The sequence below is a fragment of the Nycticebus coucang genome, chromosome 1 (assembly GCF_027406575.1).
Source record: "Nycticebus coucang isolate mNycCou1 chromosome 1, mNycCou1.pri, whole genome shotgun sequence".
Classification (NCBI taxonomy): domain Eukaryota; kingdom Metazoa; phylum Chordata; class Mammalia; order Primates; family Lorisidae; genus Nycticebus; species Nycticebus coucang.
The window spans coordinates 192,265,685-192,282,837 of record NC_069780.1 but is presented as its reverse complement, the minus strand read 5'-3'; the positions used below and the strand labels follow the sequence as shown (position 1 = coordinate 192,282,837).

Genomic DNA, 17,153 nt, shown 5'->3' with positions numbered 1-17,153 from the left:
TTTCATCTCTTAATGCCAATTCTATACTTAATATGTCCCGTCCATTCACCTTCACAACAACCCTGTGGGAGCCTGCCACCCTCCCAGTACCCCTAAGGACTCTGCTAGGACCAGGTTCCTCTGTGCAGCCCCCATGAGAAGTCCAGGGTGAAACAGGTACACAGCCTGATGTGTGCTGCTGCCGAGTCCAGCTGTGGACAGGAATGAGGGACGCGGCTATACACTCTGTGAAATGATGGGTGAGCAGCCTGGTGGAGAAGAGAGATGGGAAACACTTGATGCGGCACGTTGTCAATCACCAAAGGAAAAGAGATTCTACCTGGGGCAGCTATTTCCTTACATTAAAAAATAAAAGGATAAGCCCTAAATGTTGGAAAAAATATGTAAACCTTTTAAGTAATTTGATGTTTTATTAAAGTAGTTGGCAAATATCAAAAGCAAAATGAAACAATTTAATCGTAATTATTGAAAGGGACTTCAAAACCCCATAATTTGACCCTGTATCTCAAGTGGATCATATCCAGTGGTGAAAATGGTACTACAAATAATTATAAACTCTTTTCAGCAATCGTATTACTATTGGTGGATTGGTTTTGCTCTTGTAAAATTATTAAATGTATAGTACGGAACAGGGAAAGAGTAAATATGCTGCGTACAGAATCGAGACTTTTAACATGTGAGAGAAAAGAGATACATATATAAAATCAAACAAGTGAAGTAACATTTATGACCTTGAATTTGAATTAGATAAATTATTATGAACTAATAAAGCATTTGCATTCACCAACTCAGTGGCAGTGACCACCCCTGGAGCATGTGACAGCCTTTTAGTCCAGTTCTTCCTGCTAAAGGATCCAGGTCATGTGAGAACGGGCAATTCCAGGTCTGTAACAAGGATGTACCAGGAAGCCTGAGATCCCTGTGGAGTCAGAAAGCTGGAAGCCTATCAGGGAGCCCTGAGTGTTATCAAAGAACCCTGGAGCCAGGGTCCCCAGAAGCAGCGTATGGCATTAGCATGTCTCAACATACAGAGAAAGCATCACGGTTTTCCTGTATGAACTTGAACTCATGGTATCTAGACACTCGATGAAGACTGTATTCTCCCAAAAGAAGTAATACCACTAGTCATGAAAATGAATAAAAGAGGAAAGAATTATAATATTATTTTTTCAACATAATAAATATAATATTCTTTCAAATATGTAAAGGATCTAAGAAATTTTTTTCTTTTTTTCTTGTCTTTTTTTCTTTTCTTTTTTTTTTTTTTTTTGCAGTTTTTGGCCAGGGCTGGGTTGGAACCCACCACCTCCAGCATATGGGGCCGGCACCCTACTCTGTTGAGCCACAGGTGCTGCCCAGAAATTATTTTTTTCAATGGTTACTGAAATTATTAGGTATGAGGCGAATGGAGAAGTAGGCAAGTCAGCCCAGCAGTCCCCAGATCACTGAAACATCTTAACATCAAGTTGCAGGTGTCAAGAGTTGTATGTTCACATATGTAAAGCTACCCGTGGTGCAGTCTTGTTAACAGTTCACCGCTGGACCTGTCCACGTCTCTAGATCCAACTACCTGACCACAGCAAATCCAGGGGACAAAAGAACGGACTTGTAGAACCATTGAGATGCAGCCAGGAAGACCTGGAAGTTCGGAAATTCTGCCAGACAAACAGATCCACTCCTTACCAAGTGAATTTAGGAAAAAGAGATCAAGGAAGACCTTAAACATTGCGACATTAGACACATAACTGCCCAATTCAAGAGCTGCGCCTTATGTCAACTGTGATTCTCACATGTCAGCTCAAAAAAATAAAAGGAAGCAAACTGGAATTTTGGATACCCACTAGACAGGGAGACTTTACTGTAAGTTTCAAGGCACAATAATCATATTGTGGTTCTGTTTTTTAAAGTCCTTGATTTGGGGCTGGGCTCGTTCTCTCACACCCGTGATCCCAAAACATTGGGAGACTGAGGAGGAGAATCACTTGAGCCTGAGAGTTGGAGACCAGTGTGAGCAATACAGCAAGACCCGATGTCTACAAAAAAACTAAAGCAAGGATGGAAAGAAAGAGAGTCCTTGATTTTTGGAACCCATGACTGAATAGCTGTGAAGAAATGATATTAGTCTGGGAGTCAGGATTGTGGGGAGAGAAAGTGGCAGGCCGGAGAGAGTGCGCCGGACGTGAGCTGGTGACTGCTGAAGCCAGGGCTGGTTTTCAGAGAGCCGTGTGCTGTCTCCTGCACCTGTGTATATTCCTGAGATTTTCTGTTTCGAAAAGTTTATTGTACAGAGAGACAGTGAAGCTCTCAGAATGTCACTACCCCTTGGAGCGTCTATGACAGCAATGTCAGCACCCACACTGAGTTTGCTCACAGGTTCCCAGGAAAAGCAGTGGCTTTTCAATAAATTAAACATACTTGGTTTCAAGACAGAATGCCCCCCTTCCACTTACCTGCCCTCCTTCTGGAGCTCCCAATTCTGTCCTTCATCTTGAAATCAAGATAGATTTTTGTAGAAATGCTTTCTGAGTTATTCAGCTTATGATTCTTGCTTTCATATTTGTTATGTCTTGCATTAGAAAGTGAGGACCAGGTGATTTTTTAAAAAACAAAATGGGGTGGCACCTGTGGCTCAAAGGAGTAGGGCGCCGGCCCCATATGCCGGAGGTGGCGGGTTCAAACCCAGCCCCGGCCAGAAAGTGCAATAAAAAAACAATGAACAACAATAACAAGCACACTCCTGGCCTCCCCGTCCCTTGGTGGCCCTGTGTGCTGCCCCTGAGAGCTGACCTGGTCCCTGTCCCTTCTCTCATTCGGGGGCCCTCCCAGAGCAGGTGCCTTTTCCCGGCCACAGCCCCTGGTTAAGCTGAGCAGGGCTGCAAATGTGGCTCTCCACCTGGGACAAGGACAGGAGGTTGCAGGAGAGTGTTGCTTTGTTCATAGGAAATAATCAAGTAATTGAATGGATGAGGCTTTAGTCCTCACAATTATTTCTGCTTTTAAACTCAATTTTTCTTCCTTAAGTAGTATACAATTGAACAGTTTGAAGTGGTATTGAAACAGTGGTCAAATATCAGTGGGTTGATATGTCTGATCCTTTTCTCTTATGAGGGCGACATCATTTTTTCTCAGTGCAAAGCTGGTGACTCTTACCTTAGAGATGGAAAGGAGTGATGCAGCCCACAGGCCAGGCTTTGCAGGCCTCACTGCAGGCCAATGGCACAGGGCAAGCCTCTTTCTTCCTCCTCCCAGCAGACAGCCTTGACCTATAAGATCTTTGAGATCTAAGCCAAACCACAGTGGGACGCAATGCCATGGGACACGGTGACATAGTGCACAGCATTAACCAGTGGCGAGGGAGGAAGGCTGTGGGATTTAGTGTGCAGTGAGAGTGGTGGGCACCTCTTTTCAGACAGAGGGGCAGCTGACATCGCCAGCCTTATGGGGACAGGTGGAACCCCACGTGGGCTGTTTCATCTTCTTGGAGAGCTGCGTGACCTCTGACGTGCCGTCAGGTAATCTCAAGGCTGCAAGCCCAGGTGCTTCAGGGTGACAGCTGGAAGCGCTGGCCAGAAATGACAAGGTGTTGAGCCCCATGGAGCCTCCGGCTGGACCTGCCTCTGAGAGTCCCTCAGACCTGGAACTCAGACGTGAAAAGCACCTGTGTTCAGAGTCCACCTACTCAGGTGTTGACAGTCAGACTGACGTTCAGGTAACACTCCTTCATTAAACATGGTGTTTCCAGGAGCTCAGGCATTGGAAAGTGATTTTTCTGTTCATCTCCGTGTGTGGATTTATAGAAAGATGCTAGATTTGAAAAGGTGAAAGGAAGCTGTATTAAAGGTACTGTATTTTTAGTGGATGTACTTGGGGACAGGGATGTTGATGTCTGCAGATCTGATGAAATTTCCCACTGTTCAGCCTTACTACTTACAGTAGTGATGGAAATGAACCCACCTCCATGTGCATGAGTCAAGTAAACTTTTTTTATGCATGTATTTTTCAAATCTTCAGTGGTGCCGTGGAGGGCAGTGCGTGAAGTATGGTGATGAAGGCCCAAAGCCCACCCATGGCCACTGGTCAGACTGGTCTCCTTGGGCCCCGTGCTCCAGGACCTGCGGGGGAGGCGTGTCCCACAGGGACCGTCTCTGTTCCAATCCCAGGTGTGTATGACCCGCCTCGAGCTGCTCTCCACCCTACCCGCTCGCCAACAGCATGCCCTCACCTCAGCTCCCTTCATTCTGCTCTTATGGGGCATTGTAAGAAATTTTAAAGGAATTATCTCTCTTTGATATAATTGGAGATTGTTGTGACTTCCTGACCACAGCAAAAAATAACAGACCCTACAGTGGGACCCAGGAATTGGATTTTAACCGCACTTGCTTGCAACATCAAGGCTGTGTTTAAAACAAGTAAATAAATCATGAGAAGAGTGTACAGAACACAAATAAATAAGAATCAATAAGGACAGTTGTTTCATGTGAAAAAATGTGGGCGTTTTCATCAAATAGGAATCGTCAGCTTCACAGCAGGTGGTCTGTGTGTGCGCTTCTGTAAGAAGGAAGACAGAAATGTGAGAGGCAGTCGCTGAAGTGGTGAAGGAAAGAGGCTTTTAAATCCCCCTTTTGCTCCTGGGTTTGATCTTAATCACTTCATGTTACTCATTTAGACCTGGCTTTAAAACCTGAGGCCCAAAGGGCCCTGCCCTGTGCCCTCAGAACACCCGCCCCAGGTGTGTATGTGGGATTCTCAGGGCAAGCAGGCATTGCCTGCCAGTGCCACCAGCAAAAGGGGACAGGTTCTTCTGACTCGTTCCCAGGACCTGACCTCATCACCAGGAGGCCAGTAGCAGAAAGAAGTTGAGGTGTGGGAAGTGACGTCGTTGAATTTCAGTCTGAGTTCTGCTTTGCTCCACTGTGCCATCCTGGGGGCAGGGTCCAAGGTTTCATCAGTCACACACACACCCCAGGGAGTGTACGGAGACCTGGGCCCACCTGCTTCCTCCACGGAGCTGGGGACACAAGGACAAGTCCGTGCCAGTCTCTTGTCATATTCCACCAGTCCTGCCTTTGTTGTTTATGATACCCTCAAAGTAAAGGAAGCAGGACCAGTCTCATTCACATGTGAGAAAATGTGTGTGACTACGGAGAAACCCACCTGTCTTAATTACCCACTCCAAGTAGTTTAACTTTGCCAGCTCTGTCTTTCTAGTTAGCCCACTTGCAAGGGCAGGCTGAGTAGCTACTAAACGATACATTTCTAACTATGAATTATACCTTCCAGACCTTCGCAGGGAGGGAAGTTTTGCGTGGGCTCACCTCGTACCCTGAAGCTTTGCAACAGTCAGAAATGTCCCCAGGACAGTGTTGACTTCCGCGCGGCTCAGTGTGCTAAGCACAACAGCAGGCGGTTCCGAGGGCGGCACTACACGTGGAAGCCGTACACACACGTGGAAGGTAAATCTCCAGGCTCTCTCCAATCTGCAGCTTGTAGGTTACCGTCTTGTCTTCACTTTTAAAAGAATTAGGTAATTGACGGTGTCAGATAAACTAGACCTCCTTCCACGGGGTCAACGTTACACTTTTTCCTGGTGGTTGCTTTAGTTTTTCCCACCCCATTGTCCTGGTTTCCTGTCTAAACTTGACCACTGTGCTGTCAGAAGTCAACACACAAGATAGAGAGTGTGCAGAGTATGGTGAAACAGGCGCAGGAGGTGATAAAAATCGCAGAGCAGGCAATGTGTTGACATCGGATCAACGTGTGAGTTTAAATTTAGAATCACAGGGGTTGATGCTGATGTTGCTACATACGTGTTACCTGTAGGATACTTAACTCTCAAAGCATGAAAGAAAAATTCTCGTACCTTTTGTAAAATTGAATACTATTTCAGTGTTCAAGCATGCTATATTCAGAAATCTTCGTCATTAACTATAAACCAAGAAGTTTAGTTGTGGCAGATGTAAGATTTTACTCTCCAATGGGAAAGAAGTGTGTTTCTCTCATGATTATAGCAACATGAAGTCAGTTAGCACAAGTGGCATACTTAAGGAGAAATTTAAAGAACATTTAATCATCTCACTTTTCAAAACTGGGAATATTATCTAAGAGAGTGACAGAGGTACCTTGGAAGTGCAGCCGCTGGGTTATTCCCCTGACACTGACTATCATCATCTCAAAGTCATGTTTTCATGGTTTACAATGTTACCAAACTCTCGACGGAAAATTGCAGGTAATCCCATATAAATCACATTTGGTTGTACTTTTAAATCTGTAAAAATTAAGCCAGCAGGGCAATTAGGGAAGAAAAAGTGGAAGGAATGTGGAAATCAGGGTCCACAGATTTCAGTAAATAAATTCATTAATCATGGAATCACACACTAAGTTTGATTCTTGGAATTATTCAGTTGATGTTATCTTGAACAGTAAGGAAAATGTCTGCAGATGAGTCTTTGTCTATTAATATTTATAAAGCAGAAAATATCATCAACTGTTCCATCAAGAGGAGAACAAAAGGAAACACTTTCTACAAACAGTTCCCGTTAAATAGAAACCATAAGACCTTGAAATGGATTATTGAAGAAAGAAGTTAAACTTCCTATCTCTGCATGTATCAATATTTTTAACAATCTATATATTTATAGGAAACATTATACTCTGGAGATTTTATCTAAAAGTTATTCTTTTTTATTAGTTTAACATTTTTAGTTATTTCATGAAATACATTAAGAAATTTAGTGACTGTTCTTTTATTACATTTTATTTGTAAGTGTTTTATGTATTGCTACAATATAATAGTGACTTTTTGTACATTTCTACAAAATAGTAAAGTATACTAGCAAAAGAGTAAAACATTAATGTTGTAGTTAAGTCAACAAATATTTATTGAATGCCTTCTATGTGCCAACCACTGTGTAAAAAGGATCGTAAAGGATGCTGTGGAGTAAAATTTAACAGAGAAGCAATAAAAAGTAATAACAACAAATTGGGGGGAACCTAGTGAGTCAACCATTAAAAATGTCATTGCAATATATTATTGTGTGGGAGTTATTTTATGGGGTGGGGAAGTCTATCTAAAATTCAGAAAAAAAATGATCAGAGCTTTAAGTATCTTTCTTATTTGTGTTTGTGTGTGTATTTCTTTTTAAGATCAGGACTTATGCAAACTCTACTGTATCGCAGAAGGATTTGATTTCTTCTTTTCTTTGTCAAATAAAGTCAAAGATGGGACTCCATGCTCGGAGGATAGCCGTAATATTTGTGTAGATGGGATATGTGAGGTAATCATGATCCTTCATTTGTTCAACAAATGTCTCCAGACAGTGTGCTACATGCCAGGCACCCTCTGGGGTAGAAAGGCCCACAGAGCTGCCAACCTCCTCCCCTCCCAGGCACAGCCCCTGGAGTGACAGGCAGGGCTGGTGACACAGCCCTCTGTCACAGTGGAGGTGTGCGTGGGGGACAAGCAGAGAGGAAGAGCCGGTTCCTTCTTAGACGTGGGACTAGAACACTGGCAGGGCTCCTGGGAGAAGGCAGCATCATCGCCTCTGAGCTAGGTCTGGACAAGGTGGCTGGGAAAAGAGGCAGGAGTGTGGTAGTGTCAGAAGCAGGGTCTGGAGGAGCTGACTCATTAGTCACCAGAATACCCAGAAGGCAGGCGGGGGCTGGGCTTGCTCAGAGAAGCTCCTGCGGGGAGAAGAGGCTCTCCCAAGGGACTCCGTAGCCAGGATGAGGGAGTGGGACGCTTATCCAGGGAGCAGGGACTTGGGAGTCATGGAATCAGGTTGCAGTTTCTGGGCGGTTGTGTGGACAGCCAGTGTAGGCAAGGGTGGCTGAGAGCCTGGCCCCTGTGCAGCTCCTGGGGAGGCCTCCACAAGCTCCAGCAGCTTCAACTTCCCCTGGGGAGGGCGGGCGGAAAGAGGCAGAGGCTCAGTGAGCATCATGTACTCAGCTTGTCGCCATCGGCAGAAACAAGGTGTGGAAAGAATTTTATTATCAGCAAAGTGAAGGTGTTATCAGATTAGATGCATTGCATGAAAACAATGGGGTTTTAATGAGGTTAATAAATAGCATATTCTGTGGAGTCCAAAGATCTGGGTCCTGGTTGTAGCTCGCCCGTGTCACCATTGAAAGATGTACTGAGATCGTAGTGTAACAGTCCAGTGATGATTCCACTAAGCATCACTGTCACAATCTCTTATTTGTAAATGAAACACAAACAACCAAAGTCCATGAAGCTGTGAAAGCTTTTTAGGACCTTAACTTGCTTGGTGGCAAAACCTGCCTTGAACAGATATGAAATCATTGATCAGTTTCATTTATCCTGCTTAGTGTAAACAAGCATGTTTTCCGCCATGGAAACATAACTGAGCTTATTACGGGATTCTAGCCCAGGCCCTTCTGGGGCTCCCAGATGAATTGGAAGCATAATCCCTGTTACTTTTCTTCAATTAGAAAAAACTCTTAGTTCTGAAATGTATCTGGCCTTAACGATTTCCAGCAAAGGACTGTGGACTATAGTTACTTTGTTTCTGAATGGATTTTTTTAATATAGAAAGTCTATTCTCTTTGTTAGGAAATGTAAAATACACAAGCATCATAGATGTTGTAAGGAATGCCCAACATTCTAAGGTGCTGGACGTCATGCCCTTTGCACAGTTAGACTGCGGGGAATTTCCGTTATGTCTTCTGTTCCTTCTCTGTCATGGCACAAGACGGTTCAAAAGCACATGGCGTATTTTACTGGACACTTGTGTAGACACCTTGCTCATCACTGTAGCCCTTGACGCCCATCTGAAATTCACCGAGGTCTCCACCGTGACGACCTCTAGGTCTGGGCTAAAGCTCAAGATAACTACAGTGGGTAGCAGGGCTGACCAGTGCCGAGGACAGGTTCTGTCTCCATTTCAAAGCTCCCCGCTTTGGATATGCAGAGTAGCATTGCCGCCCAGCTGTGCACATACTGGGTATCCAATAAATATTTGCTAACTATCCTGAGGTGGTGAAAGTCTCAGCCCTCGTGGGGAGGTGAGATTGGTGACATCAGTGCTTGTGTTGTCCTTTCTTTCATGAATGACATGTGACCTCGTGGGTTCTCCAGAGAGTTGGCTGTGACAATGTCCTTGGGTCTGACGCTGTTGAAGATGCCTGCGGGGTGTGCAGGGGGAATAACTCAGACTGCACGACTCACAGGGGCCTGTACACCAAGCATCACCACACCAACCGTGAGTACTTCGGAGTCACCCCAAGGCTTGGGCAAGGGAGATTCTCATGGGAGCTCCTTAGAGGGAGGAGCTAGGGTGGCAGCAGAGACGCAGGTGCTCAGAGTCCTGGACAAGCTCCTCCTGGCTCATTTCCTGCCTCAGGTGGCTCTGTGCTGTGCCTCAAGCCTTTCATTCCGATCCTAAGTGGTTACTTGAATTAAAATCTCCTTTAGGGGGCAGCGCCTGTGGCGCAAAGGACGAGGGCGCCGGCCCCATATGCCGGAGGTGGCGGGTTCAAACGCAGCCCTGGCCAAAAACTGCAAAAAAAAAAGAAAAAAAAGATCTCCCTTAGGACTAGTGGTATCACGAGATACCACTCTGCTCTAATTAATGCTTATGGAGCTGTTGGAACTGACCCATGACAGTTGCCAAAACAGGTCTTCTCCTAGTTCCAAGTGTGGATTCCCCTCGTTTGGTTACTCAGAACTAAAGCTGCTAGGGGATTTGGCCTTGGCATGATCGAATGAAATGCTGTGTTTTCCCTCATCCCTTCACCTAGAGTATTATCACGTGGTCACCATTCCTTCTGGAGCCCGGAGTATCCGCGTCTATGAAATGAACGTATCTACCTCCTACATCTCTGTTTGCAATGCCCTCAAAAGATACTACCTGAATGGGCACTGGACCGTGGACTGGCCTGGCCGATACAAGTTTTCCGGCACTGCCTTCAACTACAGACGGTCCTATAACAAGCCCGAGAGCCTAATCTCTCCTGGACCCACCAATGAGACGCTGATAGTGGAGGTAGAGGCCACCTGTTCATGTCAGGGCTTGGATCTGGGGTCTTCTGGTGGTGTCCTGGGTCCATGGTTGTTGGCATGAGTTTCAGTACTTAGAACGTTTGCAGTCAACAAAAGCAGGAGTAATCCTCCCATGAGCTCCACGGGGCCATAGACTTTTTTTGATCATCTTTCATTTTGGGGAGTGTATGATTAAGTTTGTATTTAAGTGCTCAAAAATGTTCTTGTTTGGGGTTATTTATCAGTTTTTTCATAAGTCTTCCCTTCTGTAAGCTCTATGTCTGTGAGAAGTAACCCCATATTTTTGCAGTGGGAGACTGCACTCAGAGCTACCTGAGGCAGGACATGAGCCAGGAGAGCTTGTTTATGCCTGGGGTGGGATCAGCTGCTGTGTCCTGGGACAACGGGAGCAGATGCGCCTCCCTCCTGCCGGCCGCTCAGCATCACCCCGGCCCTGTGCCCTCCTGTGTTGCAGCCTGCACTCCTGCTGGCTGCTCAGTGTCACCCTGACCCTGTGCCCTCTTGACCCAAACTCGTCTGTTTTCTCTCTGTGGGTGCTGAGCCCCTCAAAGCACAATCAGGCTTCTTCTGGAGTAGCCAACTAGCCCATGGGACTGGGCAAGGGGTAGGGGCAGGTGGGGATGTGCACCCCCTGGCTCTGTCACATCTCAATGCACAGTTCAAGAAAAGCACTGGTTCTAAAGTTGCCCCATTAACCCACACCTTGCTATGGAGGTCACAGCCACACCGACGGCCCTGCCTGCTCTCTGGGACTGTCAAACCTGTCCTATCCTGTTGTGTCTTCCCAGGAGATGCTTCCCCGGCTTGTCTGCTGTGGCTGAGGTGCCAGGAAGTTGTGGTGTCTTCACGACTCCCACCTCCCTCTTCTTCATTCTGCCCCTTTTTAGATGTTTTTGTCCTGAACTTTTTCTTTTTTTGTAGAGACAGAGTCTCACTTTATGGCCCTCGGTAGAGTGCTGTGGCATCACACAGCTCACAGCAACCTCCAACTCCTGGGCTTAAGCAACTCTCTTGCCTCAGCCTCCTGAGTAGCTGGGACTACAGGCGCCCGCCACAACGCCCAGCTATTTTTTGGTTGCAGTTCAGCCGGGGCCGGGTTTGAACCCGCCACCCTCGGTATATGGGGCCGGTGCCTTACCGACTGAGCCACAGGCGCCGCCCTGTCCTGAACTTTTTCGATCTAAGGCTTGCAGCTTTAATAATCAGAGAGAAAGAGAGATAGGTCAGTGTTGAACATGAGTGGAGGCTTAATAGGAAACTGCTGTTGGAGGAAGAGGAGTTGCAAAGGCTCAGAATGTCAGGAATGGGAGCATCTCAGAGACCTTCCAGGGCAGCCACCTGTCCTGGGCTTGTAGCTGTCCCACCGTTTCTGCACCAACCAAGACTTGAGTTGTATCATCAGCCGGGGGTGGAGCATGGTCCCAGGAGAGTCGGGGAAGGGCAGGTGTCCTTGTGTACAGGAGCCTTACAGTAAGGACAGCAAAGGTTCCGAGGCCTGGGCCTGAGACTTGTATCAACAGACTGATGCTGAAGTCCAAGATCTCATAGATATTATGAAAGAAGTGGCAACTGGTCCATTTTACTGTGTAGAGTCCAAATCCAGTCCCATGACCTCAACTGTGACTTGCAGGGATGCTAGTGCTGGGTCTGAGCAATCTCTGCTAATACGAGAATCTTTTCCCCAGTAGGCAAGAGCCTCTGTCACCTCTGACTGTACTGAGTGCGTTAATCGAATGTTGATCAAGCAGGGACAGTGTTCTGGGTTATTTGGAACTCACTAGAAAGTGCAACAGCGCTTAGTAGGTGTCAGTGTAATGTTTCGTAGAAAGGACACACTAAGTACAAGGCGAGGCAGGATGAGAATGCCTCTGGACACGTTTCTGGGTTTGCTTGAGTCTAGATGAGGGTGTTATTTCTACCTAGAAAGTGGATGGGAATTTTAGAGAATAGGCTGAGGTCATGTTATCATCATACCCAACGTTTTGTCAATATCATTGTTTTAAGCATTTTAAAGCAAATTAGCAGGTATTTAGCGGTCCCACAATAACATTAATTCATTTTATCTTTCCGCTTTTTATTTCCCAGCTTCTGTTTCAGGGCAGGAACCCGGGCATTGCCTGGGAATACTCGGTGCCTCGGTCGGAGGCCGAGAAGAAGCCCATTACTCAGCCCCACTACACATGGGCTGTGCTGCGCTCCGAGTGCTCCGTCTCCTGTGGAGGGGGTAGGTACCGCCCTGCTGCCCCTGGAGGTGGGCACACGGGTCCCCAGGCCCATCCCAGCCAAAGGCTATCCTGCACTGCTCACTGGGTGACAGCGAAATTCCCAGAGACAGAGAGGGGAAGGCGGACCTGAGCATCACCTGTAAGCCCAAGCTACCTTCTCCTACTTAGGAATGTGGCTTTGAGGAAGTTTGGGGGGGTGCTTATTTCTGATTTTTACCTAAATTAACATTTTCTAAAAGGATAATTTTGACATGAGATTATTTGAATGGAAGTCACCATCATTATTAGAAATATTTTATTGTTGATGAGAAACAGAAAACAGGTGATACAGAGTGAACTTTGTTGTTGTCATCATTGTTGCTCTTCACTAGTGTTTTTCAAAAAATTTACTGGAAAGAAATTTGCACCAAGTCCTGTGCTCAAATTCACCCAGAGAATGTAAGAATTTTATAAAAGGGGAGGTGAGAATGTTAAGAAAAGGCATGTTAAGCAGAACTTCACGTGACAATAGAAGGATCTGTCATCCTAATACCATGGAAATATTAAGTTCATGTGCAGATTAGTAGAGCTAGTTCTATAAAAGTCTTCAGCCAGGGCCAATAGGTACTATTTGATGAAAGGCAGCTAGTAAATATTTGCAAATTTAGAAACAAAATAGTAAATTCTACCTGGATATTTATAGAACAGACAAGCTTCCACCTGGACAGTGGACTTCAGCTTTGTGCACTCCAAGTTTTAATAATTAAGAAGCAATTGCCAAAATGTAGAAATGTCCTAAATGCCCACCAATCCAGGAATGGATTAAAGAGCTGTGGTATATGTATACCATGGAATATTATTCAGCCACTAAAAAAGATGGAGACTATACATCTTTTGTACTAACTTGAATGTGGAACACATTCTTCTTAGTAAAGCATCATAAGAAGGGAGAAGCAAGAATCAAGTGTACTCAACTTTGATATGAGGACAATTGACAACCATGTACCTGGTAGGGAGTAGGGGAGTGGAAGAGCCGGGAGAGGGAAAAAGTGAGGGGGATGGGGAGTAAAGGTGTTCGTCACACCTCTGCGGGGAGGAGCACATTTATAAGAGGGACTTTGCTTGACAAATATAATTAGTGTAACCTGGATCTTTGTATCCTCAATGAATCCCCAATAATAAACAACAACAACAACAAAAACCTAAATTTCGATAGTACAATGTGTAAATGAGAACTTGCATAAAGTAAGATTGTCATGAAGAAAAAAATAATTCATACATTCTGAATAATTCCTCTAAATAAGTGAGGAAGAAAATAAAGACAGACAGAAAGATGAACAGAGAAACATAATGGTCCTAAAAGTTAACACGATGCGCCTGACATATATTATTCTTCCCAGTACAAATGAAGAATAAACTATTTAAATCATGAGTTAGAAAAGCTAATGGTTCAGACATTAAAAAATTCCAGAGGAAAATGTGATTCCCTGTGCACAGAAGGATCGGGAGGTAACACCACTGATGGCAACATGAGAGACGTGTGCAGGCAAATCCCTCACGGGCCACGGCAGGTGGATGCAAGCAGGCATTGCCCTCTGTCTCCCTTTCCGACAGCTGCTTCTGTTTTGTCTCCTCTCACTTTCATGGTGTCACAGTTTTTTGTTTGTTTTTTGAGACAGAGTCTTACTCTGTCGCTCTGGGTTATTTATAGGTCACAGCAACCTCAAACCCTTGGGCCTGAGCATCCTCGTGCCTCAGTCTCTGTGCCCACCTGTCAGGGCCCGGGACTGGCCAGGTCTCGGGCCTGGCTTAACTAGGTTCCAGATGCAGACGGCTAAGTTACCTTGCTCAGGAACAATTTTCTTAGGTGCCTGCGTAGGAGAGAGAGAGAGACAGAGAGTCTTAGAGTAAAGCAGTCTTAGAATAGATAGATCTTAGTCTTTAGCAGAGAATGGTAATCTTCAGCAGAGACGCCGTGCTGGCGTTCTGCGGGCAGGAGAGGAGACAGAGTCAGAGCAAGCGGGCCTGTGATAGAATGCGCATGCACTCTACTGCCTGCTCCTCCAGCCTAACATAAGGCTGATCTCGTGCCTCTCAACACCACAGGTGTAGAGACTGCCAATTCACCAATGCTTGTTAGGAGACCTAAATCCCTCTCTCCGTGCCCTTTTCACCAAGGTGTTCCATTATTGAGCTATACAGACATTTCTTATAACTCTCACTCCTCCTAGCCGTAGACTATACAGCATTTGAACAGGAACACACTACTCTGCTTTGCTAGAGCTCTCTTCCCTCTTCTGTTTCCACGTCCCGTTAAGCTCAGGTCTGAACCCCACAGTACTGTGAGCACAACCAGGAGAAACATCGTGTGCTTCTTGGGAGAGTGCACACACTTGTGCATTGGCAAAATATTTTCCAGTTTTCTCTGTAGTTCAGTTTTTTCTTTTCCATTATAATAAAAAAAAAAAAAGGGTACAGCTTTGGCTCCAGCTGGAATTCATTCTACAGTTAGAATTATTGAGCACTTGGAGATTCTTTGATAACAAATCATAGTCTTTCAGACTGAATATTCTTCTTCCAGATACTTTGGCAAAATATGAAGATTCTTAAGTGGTTTCCAGAGACCTGGGCAGAGGTGGTTTCTGTGAATAGATAAAAGTAGTTCCTGGGCTCAGTGCTCAGTGAACTCACCGCTGTCTGTGGGCGGGACTCATCTTTCTGCAGTTAATGGGCTGTTCTCTGGACTTTCTTACTTTATCCTTTAAATTTTCTTCTCTTCTCGCTTATCTATTAATATGGATCATTTTACAAAATTGGCCGGCAGGATCCTGGCATTCTCGTGGATTATGTGATTTTTCTTTCTGACAAGGTTAAGTGATTATAAGCACTGTTGAAAAATTCCTTCACAGATGTGCCATTAGTCAGAGAAATAATACCTGGATCTCCATAAATGCTTAGCTAAATGGCTTAGGAGAACCCATTCCATCACATGAATGTGATTTTCCACACACTGGTATAAAAATAGCCCTCGGAGAACCAAAATACTGTTGGAAATATGAATGTCTATATATATTTTTATTTTCTCAGAATATTTGGACATTTGAAGTCAGTCAATGGAAGAAACATTTAAATTCGCTTTTATGTCTGTTATTGTTGACAGAAAAGAAAGTAAAGAGGTATATTTTAAAGAGGTTTATTCTGAGCCAAATTTGAGAACCGTGGCCTGGAGCCAGGCCCAAGAAACCTTGAGCATGTGGACTGGCTATAGTAGGGTTAGAGTTTGGTCTTATACATTTCAGGAAGACAGGGATTACTTGTTAAGTTGTAAATTAATACACAAAAGGCATATATTGGTTTGTGGACATCTCAAAGTGGGGGCTTATACATTGTAGGTGGTTTAAAGACTCTGATTCATAATTAAAGAAATGAAGCTTTGTCTAAGCTAAGAGTTGCAATTCTGTAAATTAAGGTAAGGTTCTGTTAGTTAGAGACAAGCCACTGGACCTATACCCTGACTCAAGTAATTTGTGGTGTATATTGAGGACCTGCAGGTAGGTCTTGCAGAGCCTTAAGCCTGTTAATCAGTCACAAAGGATGTCTCCAAGAAGGGAGGGGGACATGATGAGGCATGCCTACTCCCTCTCAGGGCTAGCCACTCAGCTTGAGGGGATCCCCTTGGCCAAGATGGGGGGTCTATGCAGCCAGCTCATGGGGGGGACTTCAGATTGTTAGTTCACAGATTTTATAGGGTACTGTATTAGAGTTCCCCACAGAAACAGAACCAAAAAGAAACATCTGTCTGTCTGTGTTTCCATGTTTCTGTCAGTCTACCTGCCTATCTATCTGGATAGGAAGAGAATTATTAGGAGAGAGTGGCTCACATAATAATAGGGACTGTGAAGTCCTGCTGTCCACTGACTACAGAACCACAAAAATAAGAAATGCTGTTCCTTCAGCCTGGGAACGTGAGGGGTGCCAAAGCAGGGTCTAGGCACAGAGTCTGAAAGCCAAGCACCAGGAGTGCTGATGTCGAGTACAAGAGCTCAGCACAGCAGGTCCAAGTGGGTGAACCCAACATCGTGAGCATGCAAAGTACATGCATATTGTGAGCAAAAGTTTCTGATTGAAAACACAAGAAAAACAGTTTATAAAAAAAGAAGACATAGTGTGCAAAAACTTAAATGTGATTATTTAATTTTTAATTCTTGCCATTTTTTTTACATGTGTGGTTGACAGATGAGCAGAACATGGGTTAGCACAGTGTTCTGAATACACAACAGTACAGTGAAAGTTTGAGAGCAGCTAATGTTTTACATAATGCCAGCTTCTAAGTCTAAATCCACATACAAATATCTATATGTACTTCTGTGGACACGTGGACATAAATGCACACATACTGACACAAACTCATACAAACACAAATTCACACAAATATACAGATGTATTGATATGAGTAAATTTTCATCTGTTGCCAGTTTTCACTAACATTTTTATCAAAAATGGACGTAAAATTTATCACATGCTGAATTTTTTTACATTTAAAGTATGTTTCCCCCTTTGATTCATTAAATGGTGGTATAACTTAACTGATTTTTCTAATATTGAACCATCCTTGCATTCTTGCAATGAGTCATTACTGAGACATGTATCTTTTTTCAGTGAGCTACTTGATTCTGTCTCCTCTTAATTTATTCAGTATTTTTCACATTTATACATCTAAGTATTATATTTATGTATTTATTTATTTGAGACAGAGCCTCAATCTGTCGCCCTGAGTAGAGTGCTGTGGCATCACAGCTCACAGCAACCTCCAACTCCTGGGCTTAAGTGATTCTCTTGCCTTAGCCTCCCAAGTGGCTGGGACTACAGGTGCCCACCACAAGGCCTGGGTATTTTTTGGTTGTAGTTGTCATTGTCATTGTTGTTTGGCA

The 17,153-nt window shown here is 44.7% G+C and overlaps 1 protein-coding gene across 2 annotated transcripts in view; it reads left to right on the top strand.

The window, feature by feature from the left end:
- Positions 1–17,153, top strand: part of ADAMTS16 (ADAM metallopeptidase with thrombospondin type 1 motif 16) — a 142,085-nt gene that overhangs the window by 78,225 nt on the left and 46,707 nt on the right. For both annotated transcript variants that reach the window (XR_008380568.1, XM_053593313.1), the window contains exons 12-17: positions 4,012–4,160; positions 5,281–5,453; positions 7,144–7,274; positions 9,095–9,218; positions 9,757–10,001; positions 12,104–12,242. Coding sequence is in view for 1 of the 2 variants with exons in the window: in XM_053593313.1 (XP_053449288.1) it covers positions 4,012–4,160; positions 5,281–5,453; positions 7,144–7,274; positions 9,095–9,218; positions 9,757–10,001; positions 12,104–12,242 (961 nt within the window). In the remaining variant the exon portion in view is untranslated. The remainder of the gene's footprint in view (positions 1–4,011; positions 4,161–5,280; positions 5,454–7,143; positions 7,275–9,094; positions 9,219–9,756; positions 10,002–12,103; positions 12,243–17,153) is intronic.